Here is a 17,601-nt window from a genome sequence, read left to right as displayed (position 1 = left end):
AGACTGTCACATATGCAGGTATATTACTCAATCACAATAATCTCAACCTCCGCATCAACACCTAAGGGTAATTCAGAAACCTCAACTGTAGTCCGCGGCGGCGCATGATGCATAAGTGGGTTATAAACAGATTTAAACCTCGGACCTACCGCGAGAACCTTGAGGTATACATATACATAGCATCGAACATTAAATGTGAGCGGTCACACTTGTGTAAAGAAATGAAACGGAATGAAATAAATGTACACCATTATTCTCACCATTTGACTCATATCAGGACCGGCAGCTTCTAAGATTGCTTGGATATTCTTGAAGAAGAGGGCTGTTTTCTCTTCAATTATTCCAACGTGTAATTTGCCATTGTTATCAGCGGGGATTTGGCCCGCTACGTAGATTGTTCCGTTGGCTCGGAAGACTTGGGACTGGGGTATGGTGAGTCTGTCATTCCCAATTCAATCAGGAAGTTTAATATGGGATAGCTTGGTTATGTTTACGGCACATATGTAGTGACCTAAAGCTGGAAAGGTATTAGCAGGGAGGTAATATGACATTAACATACGGGGCTATACTCACGAGGGCAGCCATATGGAGTAGAGACGGAGATGATTTCCCTGTTCCTGAATGTAGCGCTAGGAGGCATTTCAAATGATACGTGTAGAGAATAGAGACAATTGATCTAAGACACTGAGCAATTTGGCTTATATTTACTCCAGAGGCGTAGATCTTACGGCTGGGGTATCCTCTGCATCGATACCATGTGAATCTGAATAGCGCGAAGTGTTCCCGCTTCCCCAAGCTATCTTCTTAAGTCCAGTTTGTCTAAATATTTAATGGCTTCATTGTTTTTTTGTATGACAGTCGCAATTTAAAATAAAGGATGGTATTACAGAATAAATAGTTACATAGCGCTATACGCCTCCTGCCATTCATTGAGTTCTGTTCACATCTCGGACCGGCCATATAGTCCTGGTTTCATAGAACAGTCGGAACTTCTCACACCTAGCGCTTTGCACTAGTAGTGATGTATAGAACAACCCCAGACTAAACAAAGGCATAAAAAATTCCACAATCTCCCCTAATCCAAAGCATCCGACTCCGGCGGACCCTTATAAGCTAAAAGAAGAAGTCAGCACAAACCCCCAAAAAAAACGGGAAAGGAAAGAAAAAAGAAGAAACACTTACACTTCCTAGCATAAACAAGATACCAAAACCCAGAAATAGCCATAAAGCCCACAAAAACAACCGAAGCATAATTCATCGAAACAGCCGTAACCGGCAAAGCAGTCGGCATACTAAAAAGAACCAACTCAAACGCAATCCAAGCAAGCCCAAGCACATTCACAAAAGTCCCCACAATCCGCCCACATCTCCAAGGCGCCATACTAACCTCTTCACGCCCATGCCAAAGACTCAAAAAGATAGGAATGGCATACGCTGCCGCGAGAGCAATAACGCCCACAGACACGAATGCCGTGAACGCACTCGTGCTCCCTAGGTTGACTAACCCCAGTAACATCTGGATACCCGTTAACAGGACGAGCGACCAGACCGGCACGCCTAGTTTCGGGTTAACGTATGCCCATATTTTGGCGAGGGGGACTGCGTCGTCGCGTGCCACGGCCCAGGTTGAGCGTGATGCGGCTACTGTTATGCTGATTGAGCAGAAGAGGGTTATCACCAGCACGAGGAAGACCAGCGCCAGGCCGCCGCCTGGACTGCCCATTACTGTGTGCAGGATGTAGGGCAGGGCTTGGCCGCCAGGGGAGGAGATTATGTCTTCTAGTGGGGGTAGGGTCGCGCAGAGGGGGATGATGAAGAAGAGGCCTGCCGCTCCGCCGACTGGGACGCTGAGGGCGATTGCGCGGGGGACTTTTATTGCTGGTTCATTGCATTCTTCCGCCATTGAGGAGATCATCCCTATTGCTGAGAAGGTGTAGGCTGCTGGGAGGAGGCCGATGAAGAAGGTGAAGTCGCCCCAGCCCGCGAAGGATTTGTCGTAGTGGGATAGCGTGTAGGATGCGGAGTGGCGGCCGGACGAGGCTTTGACTGAGACGGCGATTAGGATTACTAGGATTGTTATGACTGTCCAGGCTGCGCAGGCTATGTCGACTTTTGGGAGGTATTTGTTGGCGAAGACGCAGATTATTAGAGAGCCCAGACAGACAGCGTAGAAGATTAGGAGGAGTTGCCAGCTGTTTGCTGTCCATGTTGGGTGATACATTGATATTGTGGCTGAGAGTAGGGACGCGAAGCCGAAGTTGACGGAGAGTGTTATGGTCCAGTTGCCGATTAGCCAGATCCAGGCGTTTATGAAGGAGATTGTCGTCTTTTTGCCGCGAGATATCTGGAAGGTCCAGTAGTAGGGTCCTGCGGAGGTCGGGTAGCGTGATGCTAGCTCTGCTAGGGAGAGAGCGACGCATTGGTCTAAGAGGCAGACAACTATCCAACCTACAAAGATTGATAGTTGACCGCCTCCATAGATGGCGGAGAGGAGGGGGGAGCCTTCGCCATAGGGGATTGCGGCTATGGCGAGGGTTTGGAAGAGGAGGGTTAACACTGAGCGGTTGCGCTGTAGTTCAGGTTTGTAGCCCAAGCGGTCGAGTTCGAGGTTCTCGGGGAGGGAGGTTATAGTGCCTTTTTCTCGATCTGGATGGACATCGGCTGTGGGTGCTTTTTCAAGCATGGTGTAGGAGAGAAGTAGATTGAGCTTGATAGTACCCACTATAAGCTGGAAGTTGTCAGTTATAGCTGGAAAAGACAAGGTAAAGCATACCCAGACAGGTAGGCGATATCAACTTATACTAACTTCAATTAACCTTTCCCAATCTGCGGAGAACGTGTGAATGGATGTATCTGGGTTATACAAGCGACGCCACCAGAAGATACGAGCTCAGGTTGAGGGGTTATCGCATATTGGAGTGATTAAAGGGACAAGGATCATGTCCACTGATTGGGAATTAAGTGGCTGGAGCTACATTCTTATGAAAGGTGAGGTCTTATCAGGGTTTGCACATGCAGCTAACTAGTGTATTGGCTGCATGTTCATATCTTCTATTGTTACCTGCACGACAGACGTAGGTCAGATAGTAATCTTGACCCACTTCTTTCAGCGTGGCTATTTCAATAAAATAGAGAGACACTCAGAAGAATAGTCAAAGTTATCAAGCTCAGAGATAAGAGACGCCACGGCTAACCCTAAACAGCAACTAAATCCCTGTGAGGGGAAACTCCGCATTTGATATACAAGCTTGGCCTTGATATAATATAAAAGATCATTGGATTATATGAACTGATTGAATATCGGGTATGGGGTAATCTGGATATCCAAAACATAAAGAGGTATCAAAGAAGAAATACTAATTATACCGAAACTTTCGAACAAACATTATAGACAGAGAATATTACTGAGCCGTAGATGGGCGGCCCTGGTGCGACCTGCGCGAGTGCAAGCTGAGACGGGAGTGGCCTTGTGGGGGTCCCTCGGTTGCCATTAGGGGAGGGACTGTAGATATGTTAGTTGAATATTCCATGGAATGATAAAGTCATGGAATGGGAGGGGGAAACGAACTGCTGAATCCATAGCCCTCGGTGGCAGCGCTACGATCATGAGGGTCGATTTCCACGCGAACGGCAACGTCGAGGCCTCCGTACATGCCGCTGTCACAGCTGATTCCGTCGGCCGCGCGATGAGTTGTACCGGCACCGACCTCGCCCTTGTGCAAGGGTGCGTGACCATCCTTAGGAAGATGGTCCAGCGCGGCCGTTTCCAATGGCGTCTCGCCGTTGGAGGCCGGGGCTACGACCTCGGTGAGTGTGGCGTAGTTACGCGACGGCATGGTGACCTTGTTCCAAGTGGCGCTCTTTTCCTGACCACCGGGTTGCTTGTCGAAGAAAGGCATAAGGGTTTCGTCACAATCGTGGTCCAGGCGGTGGATCTTGTTGCGGCGGGCGAGGAGATTAGCGACGGCCTTGGGAGGGGGCTTGTTGGTGATGGCGCTGCTGACAATGTTGACAATGAAGCGGTGATCGTTCTCGCCGGCCAGATTGAGCTTCGGATTGGAGTAGAAGCGGCCGATTGCAGCAAGGTGGACATCTCCACTGAGGATGGTGACACGCATGGAGTGGGAGCGGGCCAGCTCCTGCAGACGGTGAACGAGCAACTTGCGCTCACGCTTGTGCTGGCGGGCTGTGTAGTGGTCGTCCAGATCGTCGAGCAAGTCGACTTGGCCATCGAACTCGTTGAAGAGACCACCGGCCACACCGAAGCGCTTGTTCAGGAGACGAATTGGAGCAATGATCGGAGATGTGAGGATGTTCTCCAGCCATGCAAGGCGTGGGTAGGCAACCGGAACGCCCAGCAACACAACCAAATGCTTGATGTCGCCATCGGCTGCCACAATCTCTCGCTGCAGGCGATCGAAGATCAGGTCGTATGTGTCGTCGTAGTTGACCTGGTGGCGGGTACGCTCTGTGCGGGCATCCAGACCCATGAAGGCAATTCGCTTACCGAAACGCATGTACAAACTTCTGCTGCGCTCCTCCACATATGGACCTGGGCGCTTGCCGATAATCCAGCTGTCGTCCTCGGTCTGATTCTCCAGCACGTAGGTGTTCTCCACCTGTCGCGGGTCAACACCGGAGGTTCCATTGACAGCATGCATAGTCTGCGGGGAGTCGGTAGTGAAAGTAGACTTGGGAGGAGCCATGTGGTGCTGGAACAAACAGTAGTACTTGAATGCGACACCGCCAATACCGCGGAAAACGGCACACTTCATGAAATGATCGGTGTAAGAACCGAAGCCATCAATAATGTCATGATCGTCCCAGATGTTGACCTGCGGAATCTGACCATTGGCAGTGCGGAAGGGCTCGGTGTTGTACCAGCGGACATAGTTGGCATAGTAGTAGTCATCGCAGGCAGCGCGCATCTCATTGTCGAAGTCGTGGGTCCGTCTCTTGTGCGGATTATGAATGGTAGTCCAGGCCTTGAGAGGTCCATCCACACGGATACCGTCATTATAGATCTGGTCACCACCGCCAACCATGACGTGGAAAGGTTTCTCGCCGTGCACGCGCATCACATCGTTCCACAGGTTCGGACCCACCCAGGCGTTCATGTCGGTGCCGACAGAGAAGCCATTACACGAGTGGAACATGATACGCATCGACTGCTCTTCAGCTGGGATGACAAAGTTCCACGATTTCTTGACTTGGTCTCCTGACTCGTTGTACAGACCGGGAATGTCATACGTCCAGCGCGCCTCGAAGGTCTCGACCGGCACAGCCAGCGAGAACCGCCAGAAGGCCTTCTCGGGGTCTTCGTAAAGCTTGAGACCTTCAATTGTCTGGCTCTTTTGTTCGACATCGCCCTTGGTCTGCACTTCATCGCCCACAGGGCCCACTTGGCGCAGGCGCAACTGTGGCTGCTCCTGAATTGGCTTTGTGACAATCATAACACTGCCATGCCAGACAGTCGCGGAATCGTAGTGCATGTTCTTCAGGTTGAGGAGGGGGCCAGAGATGAGCCCGAAGCGGTCATTGGCGCCTCGCGTCACCTGTTCGGTCTCGCCATTTTGCAAAGTCCCTGCAACCCATTCGTGGTCAGTTTGCGCGACTCTTATTCATAGAGATGGGATGGTCGCATACCGTTAATGGGTTGCGCAACAGGTTCAGCCATAATCGGATCAATTGAAGCGATTCAGAAAGAAATGGTGTGAAAAGAAGAACCGTGGACTGAGTCGCACCGGGGTTATAAAACAATTGCGCGAGACGGGGACTCCGAAATGCCAGGGGGGGGGAGAAGAGGAGCAGGGAGCGGATTAGGCAGACTCGAATTCTCCCAACGATAGGGCTGCAGGGCTGACAGAGGGAAAGGAAAGCAAGCGAGATTAGAAGCGCAGATCAGGCCCGGTACTTTCGGGGGCTGGCTTGCTTGCGGCGGCTTGGGTACTTTGCAAACAGCTCATGACGCTGCCAAGACTTTCCGCGCCAGAACTTGACCAATGGGGGCTTAGATGATGCAGCGAGCCCCAGTTGAGCCACGTAGCGCCACACAACATGGGTTTGTCACGGGTTTGATTGGGTCAGAAAAGTGGCGGTGCAACTAGCTTGATCGATCGAGGTGGGGAGGTTCTCCTGCTTTGGTCACCGATCAGCGTCTGATCACCAAATATCCATATGCATGGCGTCTGGAAGAAGTGTACTTCTTCTGTTGTACAAGAATCCTCCGTTCGCTTTGACCCCTTGTAACCTCGGTCCCCTCTTTTTTCTAGGATCTACAGATCTGCATTGCTTACACTCGCCTTGACCGATGAGAAAGCGGTCAAGCTAAACGGTCACTCGTCATATATGGACACTAGTTACTCATTAAACCAAGGGTCATCTAAAACTTCTCTCGCAGATGCTCGTGCACACGGCTCAAAGTATAAAAGCTTCCCAATAGCTTGCCCCAGCCTAGTTATAACCTCTGGAGTCGCATTCTGTTTTTGCGCACCATCGAAGTATACTTTTTCCAACCATTCCTGCAAGCCATACCCGGGGTTTTTCTGGCGTTCCGTGTCTTTTTCTTTCATTGTGTCCCAACTATTATGCCATCTAGCAGGTAGGACATCGCTTGCCATCTCTTGCATTTGACGGCCAAGAACCGGATGCGTTATCATAAATGTGCTAAAAGGTGGCTGGCCGGTAAAAAGTTCGAAGAGCTTTTTATACCTGCAAGAGTGTGGATTTTCAAGGTACTGATAACTCCACTTACCATACAGCCCATGCTCCACAAATCGACTCGGTAGTCGACGTGGTCCTGAAATATAACCTCAGGCGCTCGGAGAGGTAAAGAAGTGTGTAATTTCTTCGTTGCGGCGGCGTATAGAAAGATTCTCCAAAGTCGATTATCTTAATCGACTGGGTTGGTTCCCAACCCCGGTATGAAGCAGACCGAACAATATATTCAGTAAGGTAGGTCCCACGGCTTTTCCATCCCTTCTTCGGACATTGCCCATTTGGGAGTTCCGAGCATACACAAATAGTAGCTCCTCACATAATCCGTAGCGTACCTTGGACCATTTCGGATCGCTGTAACAAACCTCGAACTTGGTGCAAGGTTTCCGGTATAAATCTGAGGATCACAAGAGGGAGACTTCTCGATATGCTGTTGATGAGAAAATTACATGCAGCTCACCATTATTTGAGCTAAGCAGACAAGGCGTTGTAGAAACAAAAAGACCCTATCTAAATAATTACTTACTATGTCCACAGTCAAGGTTCCTGGAATAACTCTCTGGCAGTCTTCCGATCTTCAGGTCGCCATTGAAGCATACCACCCACAAAGCATAGAAACATATCTCTTTCCTTGCCTTTAAACAACTTCTCTTCCTCCTCCAGACTAGTTTCCTGATCTCAACATCACGCCTCTTCCACTCCCCTAGAAATTATTTGGCAAGTTACATTCAATAATGAAACAGTGATGCTTACAATCCAAAGTAAAGAACGTATAACTTCGAGCTTCACGTTTGACAAAGTCTTTAGGCGCAGGACCAAATGCCCTAATAATTTCGCCAAGATGTACAGCAGTAGAGAGACGATAAACAACCTCTCCTGCACCGGGGTCTTGGCCCTTGAATATTATTTCGCCCTCGCATAAATGTCAGACCTATCTCCAAATACACAGATTAACGATGATCCTCTAATGCAAATGAAAACCAAGACTCCAGATTCCAAAGTCAGTCGGATAACTCCGTACCATTTCAACTATCACCTAGGGTGATCTGAAGATATCAGGCTGGGGCAAAGTGATTCCTCGATTCGTCTCCTCGGACGGTACTGCCATAGTCACATAGTAGGAGATTTTCGTGTATAAAGAAAGATTGGAAATGTAAGAGAAGGAGAAAAAGAAGGGTATCTTTTTTTTCACATATGTTAGTCAAATACTTACAAAGAAAATACATCTGACCTTGAGGCAGGGGAGGGGCCAATTCGATCTATATCACTAGCCTTTCTAAAACATTTTCAGAACCGCAGTTATATACGTATCGCAGCTATATATGCCACGTGCTGGAACTAAACGCCTTATGTAGTGGACCCTAAGAAGATTAAATCGTGTTCTCAAATATGCATAGAGGAGCCTTAGCTTCCCAGGATGTCAGGGTAAGAAGACTCGTAAAAACAGAATCAACAAAGAAAGCATTAGGCGTCTTATCCTGTGAATTTCATTGGTGAATTCATGTTTGCTCTCCTGATTCTTGATCCGGGCCTCGACTGATCGCTCTAGGAGTCATATTGTACAAGTTCGAGATATAAATGAAGTAAGGAAAAGAAACGGAAAGAGGCTTCATACAGTATGATAAACACTCAAACCCAGGTAAATCCCCACATAATACACAAAAAGCAACAACCCTCACTCCCGATCAGCAAGAATCCCCTCCTCATTCTCACTCCCTCCCCTCCTCCGCCTCGGAACACCCTCGTTCATAATATTAGTCTGCCTAGGCACAGAAACCGACAAAGAAGCATCACTCGGCCTACGCCGCCTCACAAGCTGATATCCCCTATCCAATTCAATCTCCACAGCTTCCCTCACCTTCAGTGCACTAACAGCAGGCCAAACACCCCTCTCACCCTTAAGCGTCCACTCAGCGACTCTCTCGCGCGTAGGACTCTGGAATAACTTCCTCAGATCCCAGAAACATAAATCCGGGACGAGAGTCAGGTTCGGTCCTGGGATTGTTTCGTCGATGAGGAGTCTGCTCAAGGATGCGGGTAGGAAGCCTAGGTAGTCGAGTTGGCGGAGTCGGTGGCGGAGTTCGACGATTATTAGGCGCATTGCTGAGCGGGAGAGGTTGTTCCAGCCTGTTTGGCGGCGATCTAGGAGGTTGAGTTCTGAGCGGAGGAATGGGACTAGGTAGGGTCGTGCTTGGGAGACAATGAAGTGGTTTACATTGAAGAGTTCTGAGATTCGGGATAGTGGTGATTCGCCTTCATTGTAGTGGACGTGTCGCCAGGGTCGGAATATTGCGTCTTGCGTGTGTGGCCACGGTGTTATTGTGCCTGTTTCGTCTTTGCAGTAGATTGTTACTGGTGAGTAGAGTGCTGTTGATGAGGAGGCGTTGGAGGCTACAGCAGCGGACCAGATGAGCTGCGTGGATGTTAGCAGATTCATTTGAGCTGGGGCTGGGGAGTTTGAGACATACCACATTCGGCGCAGTCAAATAATTTAGCAAATTGGGCGTGCCATTCTTCCCCGTCGTCGCAACAGTTATGTTGAGAATCCGCTTGGATCTCGCATACGCTTCTTCAAACGTAAGATCACCAACGTTGGCACGAACACACTCCTCCAAAACCCCAACATCAAACAAATATCCCTTCTGCACAAGCCGCTTCATTCGCCGATAAAACGTCCCAAGCCAACTCTGCCCATCAACAGAGCCATCACCCCCTTTCTTCCGCCGCTCAAACGCAGACAGATCAATACCCGCACCATCAAGTAACGGAAGCAACTCATCCTCTGAATGAATGCCCACCAGAGCAGCAATCATCGCACCCGCCGCCGTACCAGTGATGATCCGCGGCAAAAGACCCTGCAAATGCAACGCCTTCACAACGCCCAGATGGCACAGCCCAAACGCCGAACCACCCTGTAATAGAAGCGTCGTCCGCCCAAAGGCCTGCCGCGTATCATGCAGCAATTCCAGCTTCGCCTGTGAGGTAAAACCGCCTGGATGAATAGGTGCCGGCTGCACAGATGCCACATACTGGATTGACAGCGCGACCTGAGTAATGTAATCGTCGATTAGGAGCTTTGTGCCTGCGTAGGCGTGCGTGAAGAGCTTTGTTGAGGTTATGTTTCCTAGGTTGCGCAGTAGACCTGAGCGCAGGAGGTTTACTAGGGTTGGGATGTCTTCGGACTCGCGCGCGCCCATGAGTGATTCTAGTCGGCCTAGGATGAGTCTGTAGTCGTAGTGCCGACTAACTGGGTTTTGGCGCCTGGGTATGGGTTAGCTAGGGGTCAAGTACCAGTGGGATGAGTGGATAAATACCAGAGGTCTTTACTTAGGAGCTCATCGAGCTCGAACGCGGCTTCTTCCCATTCTTCATAGCTCTGCGCGTTGGCGAGCGTATGGAAGAGCCGATCTCGGGGTGATTTTGAATGTAGCCATGACAGTAGTTTCTAGTAAAAATCGATTAGTCGATAGCTCAAATGAAACCACATCAAATCCATTCATCGGGTCTCAGAGTATGCCGGGTCTTCTCTGTTTGACGCCTTCGGCTTCAAGTTGAACCCCACATACAAGCTGTAGCACCCTCGGGCTATGACTCAGGAGGAACACTCACATCTTTCCAGAACTGCGTGACATCCAGTAACATACTGAACACTGCGCTGAGGATGCTCCACAGCCCTAACCACCAGGAACCCATTTCTGAGAAGAATGCGGTGTTCGGGTGATGGAGAAGGTCGCTTTCACATGCTAACGTCACGCGCTATTCAGTGTGACTTCAGCGTATGTTATGAGATCATTCAATGCGTTCAACAATAAAACGAGTAGACAGGGATACTGCAATTGATTGTGTCTGGATGTACAGTCGAATGTAGGAGGAAAGTTGAACATCGAAGTCCGCGAGCTCAGACCCCGAGTCCAGATTCCCTGGATCTTCAACCTCTACGTCTGTTACTGGAACAACATTGAAGTATAATCGAATTGCCTCGGGCGCACATTTCTACATGCCACATACAAGCCATGAACGCGTTAGGGAATAGTGAATTTCAAAAGGGTCGTTTTGTTTTTGACATTTCGCTTTGCTTCCCTATATGCAAGTAGGCGAAATTAAAGAAACCTCTCCCAGACACCCGATACATCCCAAGCGTCACATTTACTCCTCAATGATGTTGCCCCGCTCCGACACGTACAGACCGTCCAAGAACTAGAGGGAGTTAGTAAAGGTCTGGTAGACTGGTAGACTGGATAGGATAGCAGTGTGCAAACTCACCTTACGGATATCCTTGTTTCGGACACGGCAGATCTGCTGAATGTCGGCGGCGCTCTGGGAGACACCCTCCAGAGAGTTACCCTCGAGGATGAGCTCGTCCTTCACGTTGGCGGAAGGAGCGATATCGACACCGGGCTGGGCAGTCACGCGGCGGACGTACTTCTCACCCAAGAAGTTACTGTATAAAAAGTCAGTCATAGTCCATCACTTGTATTCCTGAACTCCAGAAATATTCTTCAGATGGTGATTTCATACCGGATCTCAATCTCGGCGCGGCCAGTCTCGTGGTTGGGCTCGATGTTGACGTTGATGGGGAAATGGGCGTAGACGTAGCGCATCTTGTAGCGGAAGCCACGGGTGACACCGATCATCAGGTTGTTGATGATGGTGCGGACGGTGCGGAGAGTGGCAACGCCCTTACGGGCACCGTGGTGCAGCTCGATCGAGATAACGTCCTTCTCGGGGCGGCCGAAGGTGACGGCAATGTGGGAAAGGTCCTTGACGAGCTTGCCGCGGGGACCCTCGACGGTCACGATGCGGGAACGAATGTGAACCTTCACTGTAAAGGGAGAAAAAACATTAAATTAGTCGTCTGCTTGTGAAGAGAAATTCACAAATTCCTGGCGGAGCGAGTCGCCGGTCCACACAATTCTCTTTCCATGGCGATGTTGAATTCTGTCGTAGTTTCGTGAGGGTGTATATTTTTTTCGTTGTCGAATATCGAGTGTGTTTGCGGATCCAGTGATTGTGTGCGACCGGCTTCTCCCTCCAACCCTCCAAATTCGCAAAAAGAAAGTCGCTCACCATTGTCCAGAATGGGCAGCCGTTCCTCGGAGTGAATGTACCGCATCTTGGTGACTGTTGGTGTTGGCCGAGGGGGTGTAGATTGTCGATGTCGGGGAGGTTCAAAATTCGGATTGGACTTGGTGGTGGAGCGAAATTGGGCAGTCACGGGATTGTGCGTCGCTTAGGGCCACATCGGGGCTAGCGGCATTAGGGTTCCTTATCAGCTTATCGAGTGGTTAAGTACTGGTACTTGTTCAGTCTGGGCGGTGTGGCTGTAGGCCAGGTACCACTACAACAGGGTTTATTCACCCGATTTATCTCTCCAAGGCTCTTCGATATGACTATGTACAATACAGTGCATTTTAAATTCTTGCAACGCCAACCAGATCCATACCACCGGGACACCCATTAAGTCTTAAGTACTAATCTCACAGTGACGCGTCTACCTTGTGTGTGACATCCACGATCCATTTCCCGCCTAGTTGTCGCAGCTTCGATGCCAGCTCGTTGCGTTGATCCAGTTCAGCAATATCATCTCCACCTCCGATACTCTGTCCGCTCACGAGAACATTGGGGACTGTGCGACGCCCGGTATTCTGGGCGAGCAGGGCCTGCAGATATGGCCCGAGTGGGTGCTGGTCCAATTCGACCACGAACGGTTGCGGTTGGATAGAGTAGTGGTCAAGCAGGATGGCCTTGGCTCTCTTACTGTAGGGGCAGTAGGATTTGGAGAAGACGATGACTGCAGGGCCGTTAGTCTGGGCTACACTGGTATCATGAGTGGGAGTGAAGACGTACCTGGAGCGCGCTTCAGAATCGCATTCAACTCCGTCTTCGCCTCCTGTTCCTTCTTGGCCTTCTCCGCCCGTTCTTTCTCTTCTTTCTTCTCTTCCTCACTCTTAATGCTGGAGCTTGAACCAACCTCTGCTGGTGTATCCGTATCCGTATCCGTATTCGCCTTGTTCTTGGGTACGGTCATCTTTGTCCGTCCCGCGATGGGGATTTCCTCCACATCCTCGTTCCCTGCAGCAGGTGGTATAGCGGGTTTCTCGGCATCTGCGCTAGGCACCTTGACTGCTGCTGCACCATCCTGTCCTGGCGGATGCATAGCATTCTGGATCTTCTCTTGTGTCTTGGCGTGCTTGGCTGCCTCTTTCGCTTTCATGGCGTCAAGAGTTGAGCGGTAGAACTTTTGGTTTTGGATTTTGCTTGTTTCGCCCTACATAGTGAATTGTATTAGCTACTTGAAGAGCAAGGTGTCTAAATAATAGCAGAGAAAGGTGAAGGGTGAACACGTACAGAGTAGTAAAAGGTCAAGAAAAGCAATGCGATGACCCCAATGACAATGAGTCGCATGCGCCGTTGAGAAGGCATTTTGATAGATTGCTTCGCTATTATTCGAAAGCTATGTCCAAGGTTGTTTGACAGTTCCGAGCGTTGACCATCAAATCTGGTCAATCCACACGCGACCAGAACGCGACGAGTAAAGCCAAGAGATCCGCCTCCGGGCCTGAGTTGGTTTTAATTTTTGGCGCGGGACATCCGAGCTGCTAAGATATCTGAGCAAGGCGGCAATACTCCTTTGTGAATGAAATCAAAGCTCAAACAAGTCAGGAGAAGTGGGGTCCTCAAGGGGCCAAGGTCATCCCTGATTGCGGGAGGCGGCGCAATGCTTGGCGGAGTAAGCTATGGATGTCACGGGATTTACTTATGTTTACACTGAAGAGGATGAATGCAAACATGATGATCAATATTGATTAATTCGATACATGACTGGGTATTATGCTAAATAAGTGGTGTTCTTTTGTTCGAAACCCATGTCGCAGCACATCATGACAGGGCATTATTCGACTTCGCACCATTAGGTTTATATATGATAGGGGTAAGATATAGTGTGAAAGATGTAAGTCAAACAGACAGCCGCAAGCCTGTTGCGGTCTAAGCTGTGTCGAAAGGATGGTGATTAAGGAATGTTGAGCCACCCGGGCTTGTGTGGCGTCATGTCAAAGATGGGATAAGACTTCAAGAGAGACATTAGGTTTGGATCGAGAGTCCAGTTCGTGCAGCGTGATTGGTAGTTGCTCGGCGCTTGCCTTGGACAAGGATTGTCCAGTCTTCCCATTCTTTGGCAATTTCGGTCAAGACACTGCCCATGACGCTGGCAGATGCCATGAGGCCATGCCCTTCACCTTCAAGAATTCTGACCTCGCATCGGCGCATTGTCTTGCCCAGCCACTGGACATTGTCAACTGGCACGCGGGGATCTTTGCTGCCATGGTGGATCACCACGGATCGCGTGATGTCCACGTAGCGGAACCCAATGTCCTGGCGACGCTCCAGGCAGATCAACAAATCAACCGCGGGGTTGGCATTGGTGGTGGCCAGCTCCCAGATTTTATATGTGAGACGGGTGTCATAGTCTCGCTGCCGCTCGTGCTCATCTTCTGGAGACTTGGCGCGAGACCCGAGAGTCGTATCACTCTTACGGTAAGAAGCAGTGGTTGCAGAGGATGGTTTGATGGTCGGAGCTATGTCCACCCGTTGAGACTGTGAGTTAGTCTCAGTCGAGGGTATTGTTGGGACTGCAAGTGCAGTATTTGCATTGTATGTCTCTTTGGCTGCCTTGCGCTTCGATCGCTTTGGTGATTTGGGCACACTTCTGGTGATGCTGGCACTGGTGGCACTCATGAAGCTTGAGTTAGCCACTTTGAGAAGGGAAGTTGGAAGAGCACGGAGAATCTTTTGGGCATAAGGAATAGCGTTGGTGGGCGCAGGATCTTTCTGAGAACCGATGGTAGATAGCTGAGATGGAGGAATCCATGGGGCTAAGAGATGGATGCGGCCACGAATGTGCTGTGGGATTCGAAGGGCCGTTGCAAGGGCATAGATTGCACCGGCTGAGTGTGCAAGGATAGAGAACTTGGTGACTCGGAGGTAATTGCAAACAATAGCAACATCATCTGGCCAGCTGAGGGGGGTGTTCGGTTCGTCTGCCTGGTGTGATCCGCTCTCGCCAACGCCAGGGCGATCCAAAGTCACCAGTCGGAGATTGAGCGTTCGAGCTAACTCGTCGTAAAATGCCATGAGGTACCGAGTAAGTCCCATTCCGACGCAGCAAAGCACAACATGACCCTTGGGATCGCCGACTTCAGAGAATGCAATGCTGCGGCCAGTGGTCGGGTGCACAACTCTCTGGGTCAGCTTGGGGGAGAAGATATAGTCATCCACAGCAAGATCAATTGAGTCTGCACTGGATGGACGCTCCGTGCTGTACGAAGGACGCCCATTCGACAGATGACCGGATGGGGTGCGGCGGTGTGATGGTGCTATCGGCTCAAGTGATTGTCTGTGTCTAGCTCTCTCGGAGTCGGTCCTTTCCATGGATGATTTACAGACAGAGTGTGGTAAGTTGACCGGTTTTGACGCCAGGGGTGCGCCTGGTCTGCTCGAGGTGCGGCTTTTGCCTGTCATGACCGATGGCGACGGGGCACTGTCGTTGAAGACAGAATTATTACCGCCTTTGAGGGGGATATGATTGACATCGTGGCCTAGCACGCGTGATGCTTTGGAGGTCTTTGGCTGTGGCTTCTTTGGAGATGGTTTGGGTGACTGCCCAGGGCTATTATCCGCTTCCAGCTCCGATTTGATCTTCTGTTGCTGGTCTTTCAATTGTTGGATCCGTCGAGTCACCTGTTCTGCATCGTTGCTCGTTCCTGGCAGGCCGTTATCGGTGCCAGAATCCTTGCTGGCAGTCGAAGAATATCGACTGTGACGGACTGACCGACGTGTCTTCGAGCCTGAAGACTGGCTGTGGCGATGTCGTATAGAGGAATCGCGGGTAGGAATGATCCTACCACTCCCAATGCCGCCAGGGTTTCCAGCATCCGGAGTACTCTGGAAAGTCTGGTACTCTTTGGTTGGAGGAGTACTGGCCAATTTTTCTTCCAATGGCTCTTCTTGGAGATCCGCTGGATGGGCCTCTTCTGTCACTTCCGCCATGGAATGCAATGAGCGCAGGCTCGCTCGGCTACGTGGAATGTTATGTCGTAGAATCTCGTTATGACTGGTCGTCCTCCGCAGGCGCTCGACTTGTGGGTCTTTGTCGCTTGAGAATTCTCGGGAAGATGATTTCTTCAATAAACCAAATGATCCTTTCAAACTTCTTGTCCGGCCCGCGGAGCTATTTGAAGCAATGCTGGGGGCAGTTGACACGCGGGGACCAGGCTCTGCACTGATTGTTCCAAATGACGAAGCCTCCGGAGCAGCTACAGATGTATACGACTCTCTCGATGCCGGACGAATGGAATTCGAGTCGGCGGGTTTGAAGGATTTGAATCTTGGAGATCGCGGAGACTTGGGAATCTTGGGCGACGGAGGCGCTCTGGCCATACGAATGACAGGCGACGAGGCAGCATCATCGGGATGCAAGAATGGGCTTTGAGGGCGCTCAGGTGGCTCAACCGTTGGCTTGTAGGCCCCGTAGCTCATTCCAAATCCATGTTGTTCCGAAGGGGGAATAGAGTAAACAGGCGCTGTGTGAGGTACCTCCGGTAATCCAGGATCGGAGTCGGTGTCGATCTTCGGCACGGTATCGAAATGAGAGTTTAGAGGCACGGAGATAGTAGAAAGGGACGAAATGAGGGAGGAAATGATTTCGGGGGACGTTGGATCGGCGTTCCCATTGCGCGAAGGTAGTGACTTGCGACGGCGGCGACGGCTTAGCAGCGCCGACTCTGCTTGCACGGGGGCCGGAGCGTTCTCATTTAGACGCATGGCGTTCAATAGTCAAGGGGTGTAACCGTCCAGGCCAAACCTCAAGGATCAAGCGGAAAGGGAGCGCGCATGATCTATTGCAGATGTGGATGTTTGATAAGGGTTTCTGACCCTTGCGAACCCCTTACAGAAGTGATTTGAGTCGCAGGAAACCTAGAGTTCACCAAAAGAAGGTTACAGGTAATATGTCGAAGAAAAGAAAAGGAAAGGAAAAAAGAGAGCGACTCAGCCCGTGATCGAGGGGCTGAAGGGGAAAAGAGAAGCCATGAGTTTTCCTATAGGGAGATCATTAGCGTATGCGCGCCATCCCCACCGTGGGATCTTAATTTCCCGGAGAGTTCGCGTTTCCATGTCAATTGACCCATGGATCGTGTGTTTTAGTCCACATTGTGCCGCCAATTGTTCGGAGTAGTAGGCCTCATATCATATATCCATGGATTTGGTCTATCAACTTCGCTCTATATGCATATAGTGATATATTACTGAGACATGTCAGGATCTAAGGATTTGAGAAATCCCCACGTGGAGCCTCGTGTCCAGAATTCCCGAGTTTTTGGTGTGTTCATTCTGGAAGAGACCCCTTTAATAGTTTCTTCCTATCACTATACGGGTCGCGTGCCGAGAGATCGACATTTCCTCATATTGGAGCACGCTAACTTTTGAAAAAAAGAGTTAGACCAATTTTGCCAAGGTGTGGCACAAACAATGTCCGAAGCTTTTGCAGAATATTCCCACAATGTCGATTGCTGAGGTTAATATATATACATGTAGTTGCAGATAAAAGTTATAGATTGCAAGGGAGGTATGGGTATATGGGACTCTATAGATGATACTCAGATATCAGTAGTCTGACAAAAGAAAGAGAGCCTGTAGGCCGTTCATGTATGACAAATAGTCCTGCCATATACAGTTGTCAAAATAGGTTGGGTCTACAAGTTAAGTTACTCCGAACAACTTGGATGAACAATGCAGGTGATCTCCGATCGGAGTAAACACTTGACCGCCCACTACGGCAGTATCTCCCCATTGTCAACTTGCTACCCAAACATCGCGATTTACTCA

At 50.1% G+C, this 17,601-nt stretch overlaps 6 protein-coding genes across 6 annotated transcripts; all 6 read right to left on the bottom strand.

Moving 5' to 3' along the window:
- Nucleotides 1-1,075: 1,075 nt before the first annotated feature.
- Nucleotides 1,076-2,683, bottom strand: PENARI_c035G05394 (putative amino acid permease; the record flags this gene model as incomplete). Its single annotated transcript, XM_022636786.1, has 2 exons — nucleotides 1,076-1,113; nucleotides 1,183-2,683. The coding sequence occupies 2 exons, from the start codon at nucleotides 2,681-2,683 to the stop codon at nucleotides 1,076-1,078; spliced, it is 1,539 nt and encodes a 512-aa protein (XP_022483314.1).
- A 718-nt stretch (nucleotides 2,684-3,401) lies between these two features.
- On the bottom strand, nucleotides 3,402-5,677 carry PENARI_c035G12505 (uncharacterized protein; the record flags this gene model as incomplete). Its single annotated transcript, XM_022636838.1, has 3 exons — nucleotides 3,402-3,502; nucleotides 3,569-5,584; nucleotides 5,647-5,677. The coding sequence occupies 3 exons, from the start codon at nucleotides 5,675-5,677 to the stop codon at nucleotides 3,402-3,404; spliced, it is 2,148 nt and encodes a 715-aa protein (XP_022483320.1).
- Nucleotides 5,678-8,392: 2,715 nt separating this feature from the next.
- On the bottom strand, nucleotides 8,393-10,410 carry PENARI_c035G10079 (triacylglycerol lipase family protein; the record flags this gene model as incomplete). The annotated part of the gene is made up of 4 exons (XM_022636821.1): nucleotides 8,393-9,130; nucleotides 9,186-9,978; nucleotides 10,032-10,162; nucleotides 10,327-10,410. 4 exons carry the CDS (start codon nucleotides 10,408-10,410, stop codon nucleotides 8,393-8,395), a joined length of 1,746 nt encoding a protein of 581 aa, XP_022483379.1.
- A 453-nt stretch (nucleotides 10,411-10,863) lies between these two features.
- Nucleotides 10,864-11,830, bottom strand: PENARI_c035G04663 (60S ribosomal protein uL6; the record flags this gene model as incomplete). The annotated part of the gene is made up of 4 exons (XM_022636782.1): nucleotides 10,864-10,914; nucleotides 10,981-11,158; nucleotides 11,236-11,539; nucleotides 11,785-11,830. 4 exons carry the CDS (start codon nucleotides 11,828-11,830, stop codon nucleotides 10,864-10,866), a joined length of 579 nt encoding a protein of 192 aa, XP_022483306.1.
- Nucleotides 11,831-12,194: 364 nt separating this feature from the next.
- PENARI_c035G11577 (glutaredoxin) lies at nucleotides 12,195-13,140 on the bottom strand (the record flags this gene model as incomplete). Its single annotated transcript, XM_022636829.1, has 3 exons — nucleotides 12,195-12,508; nucleotides 12,565-12,985; nucleotides 13,066-13,140. The coding sequence occupies 3 exons, from the start codon at nucleotides 13,138-13,140 to the stop codon at nucleotides 12,195-12,197; spliced, it is 810 nt and encodes a 269-aa protein (XP_022483326.1).
- A 660-nt stretch (nucleotides 13,141-13,800) lies between these two features.
- PENARI_c035G06045 (alpha/beta fold hydrolase) lies at nucleotides 13,801-16,539 on the bottom strand (the record flags this gene model as incomplete). The annotated part of the gene is made up of 1 exon (XM_022636793.1): nucleotides 13,801-16,539. One exon carries the CDS (start codon nucleotides 16,537-16,539, stop codon nucleotides 13,801-13,803), a length of 2,739 nt encoding a protein of 912 aa, XP_022483340.1.
- Between the last annotated feature and the right edge of the window lie 1,062 nt (nucleotides 16,540-17,601).

The sequence above is a fragment of the Penicillium arizonense genome (assembly GCF_001773325.1).
Source record: "Penicillium arizonense strain CBS 141311 chromosome Unknown PENARI_contig035, whole genome shotgun sequence".
NCBI lineage: Eukaryota > Fungi > Ascomycota > Eurotiomycetes > Eurotiales > Aspergillaceae > Penicillium > Penicillium arizonense.
Note: the sequence above shows the minus strand (reverse complement) of the source record. Positions and strands in the feature narration are given on the sequence as shown.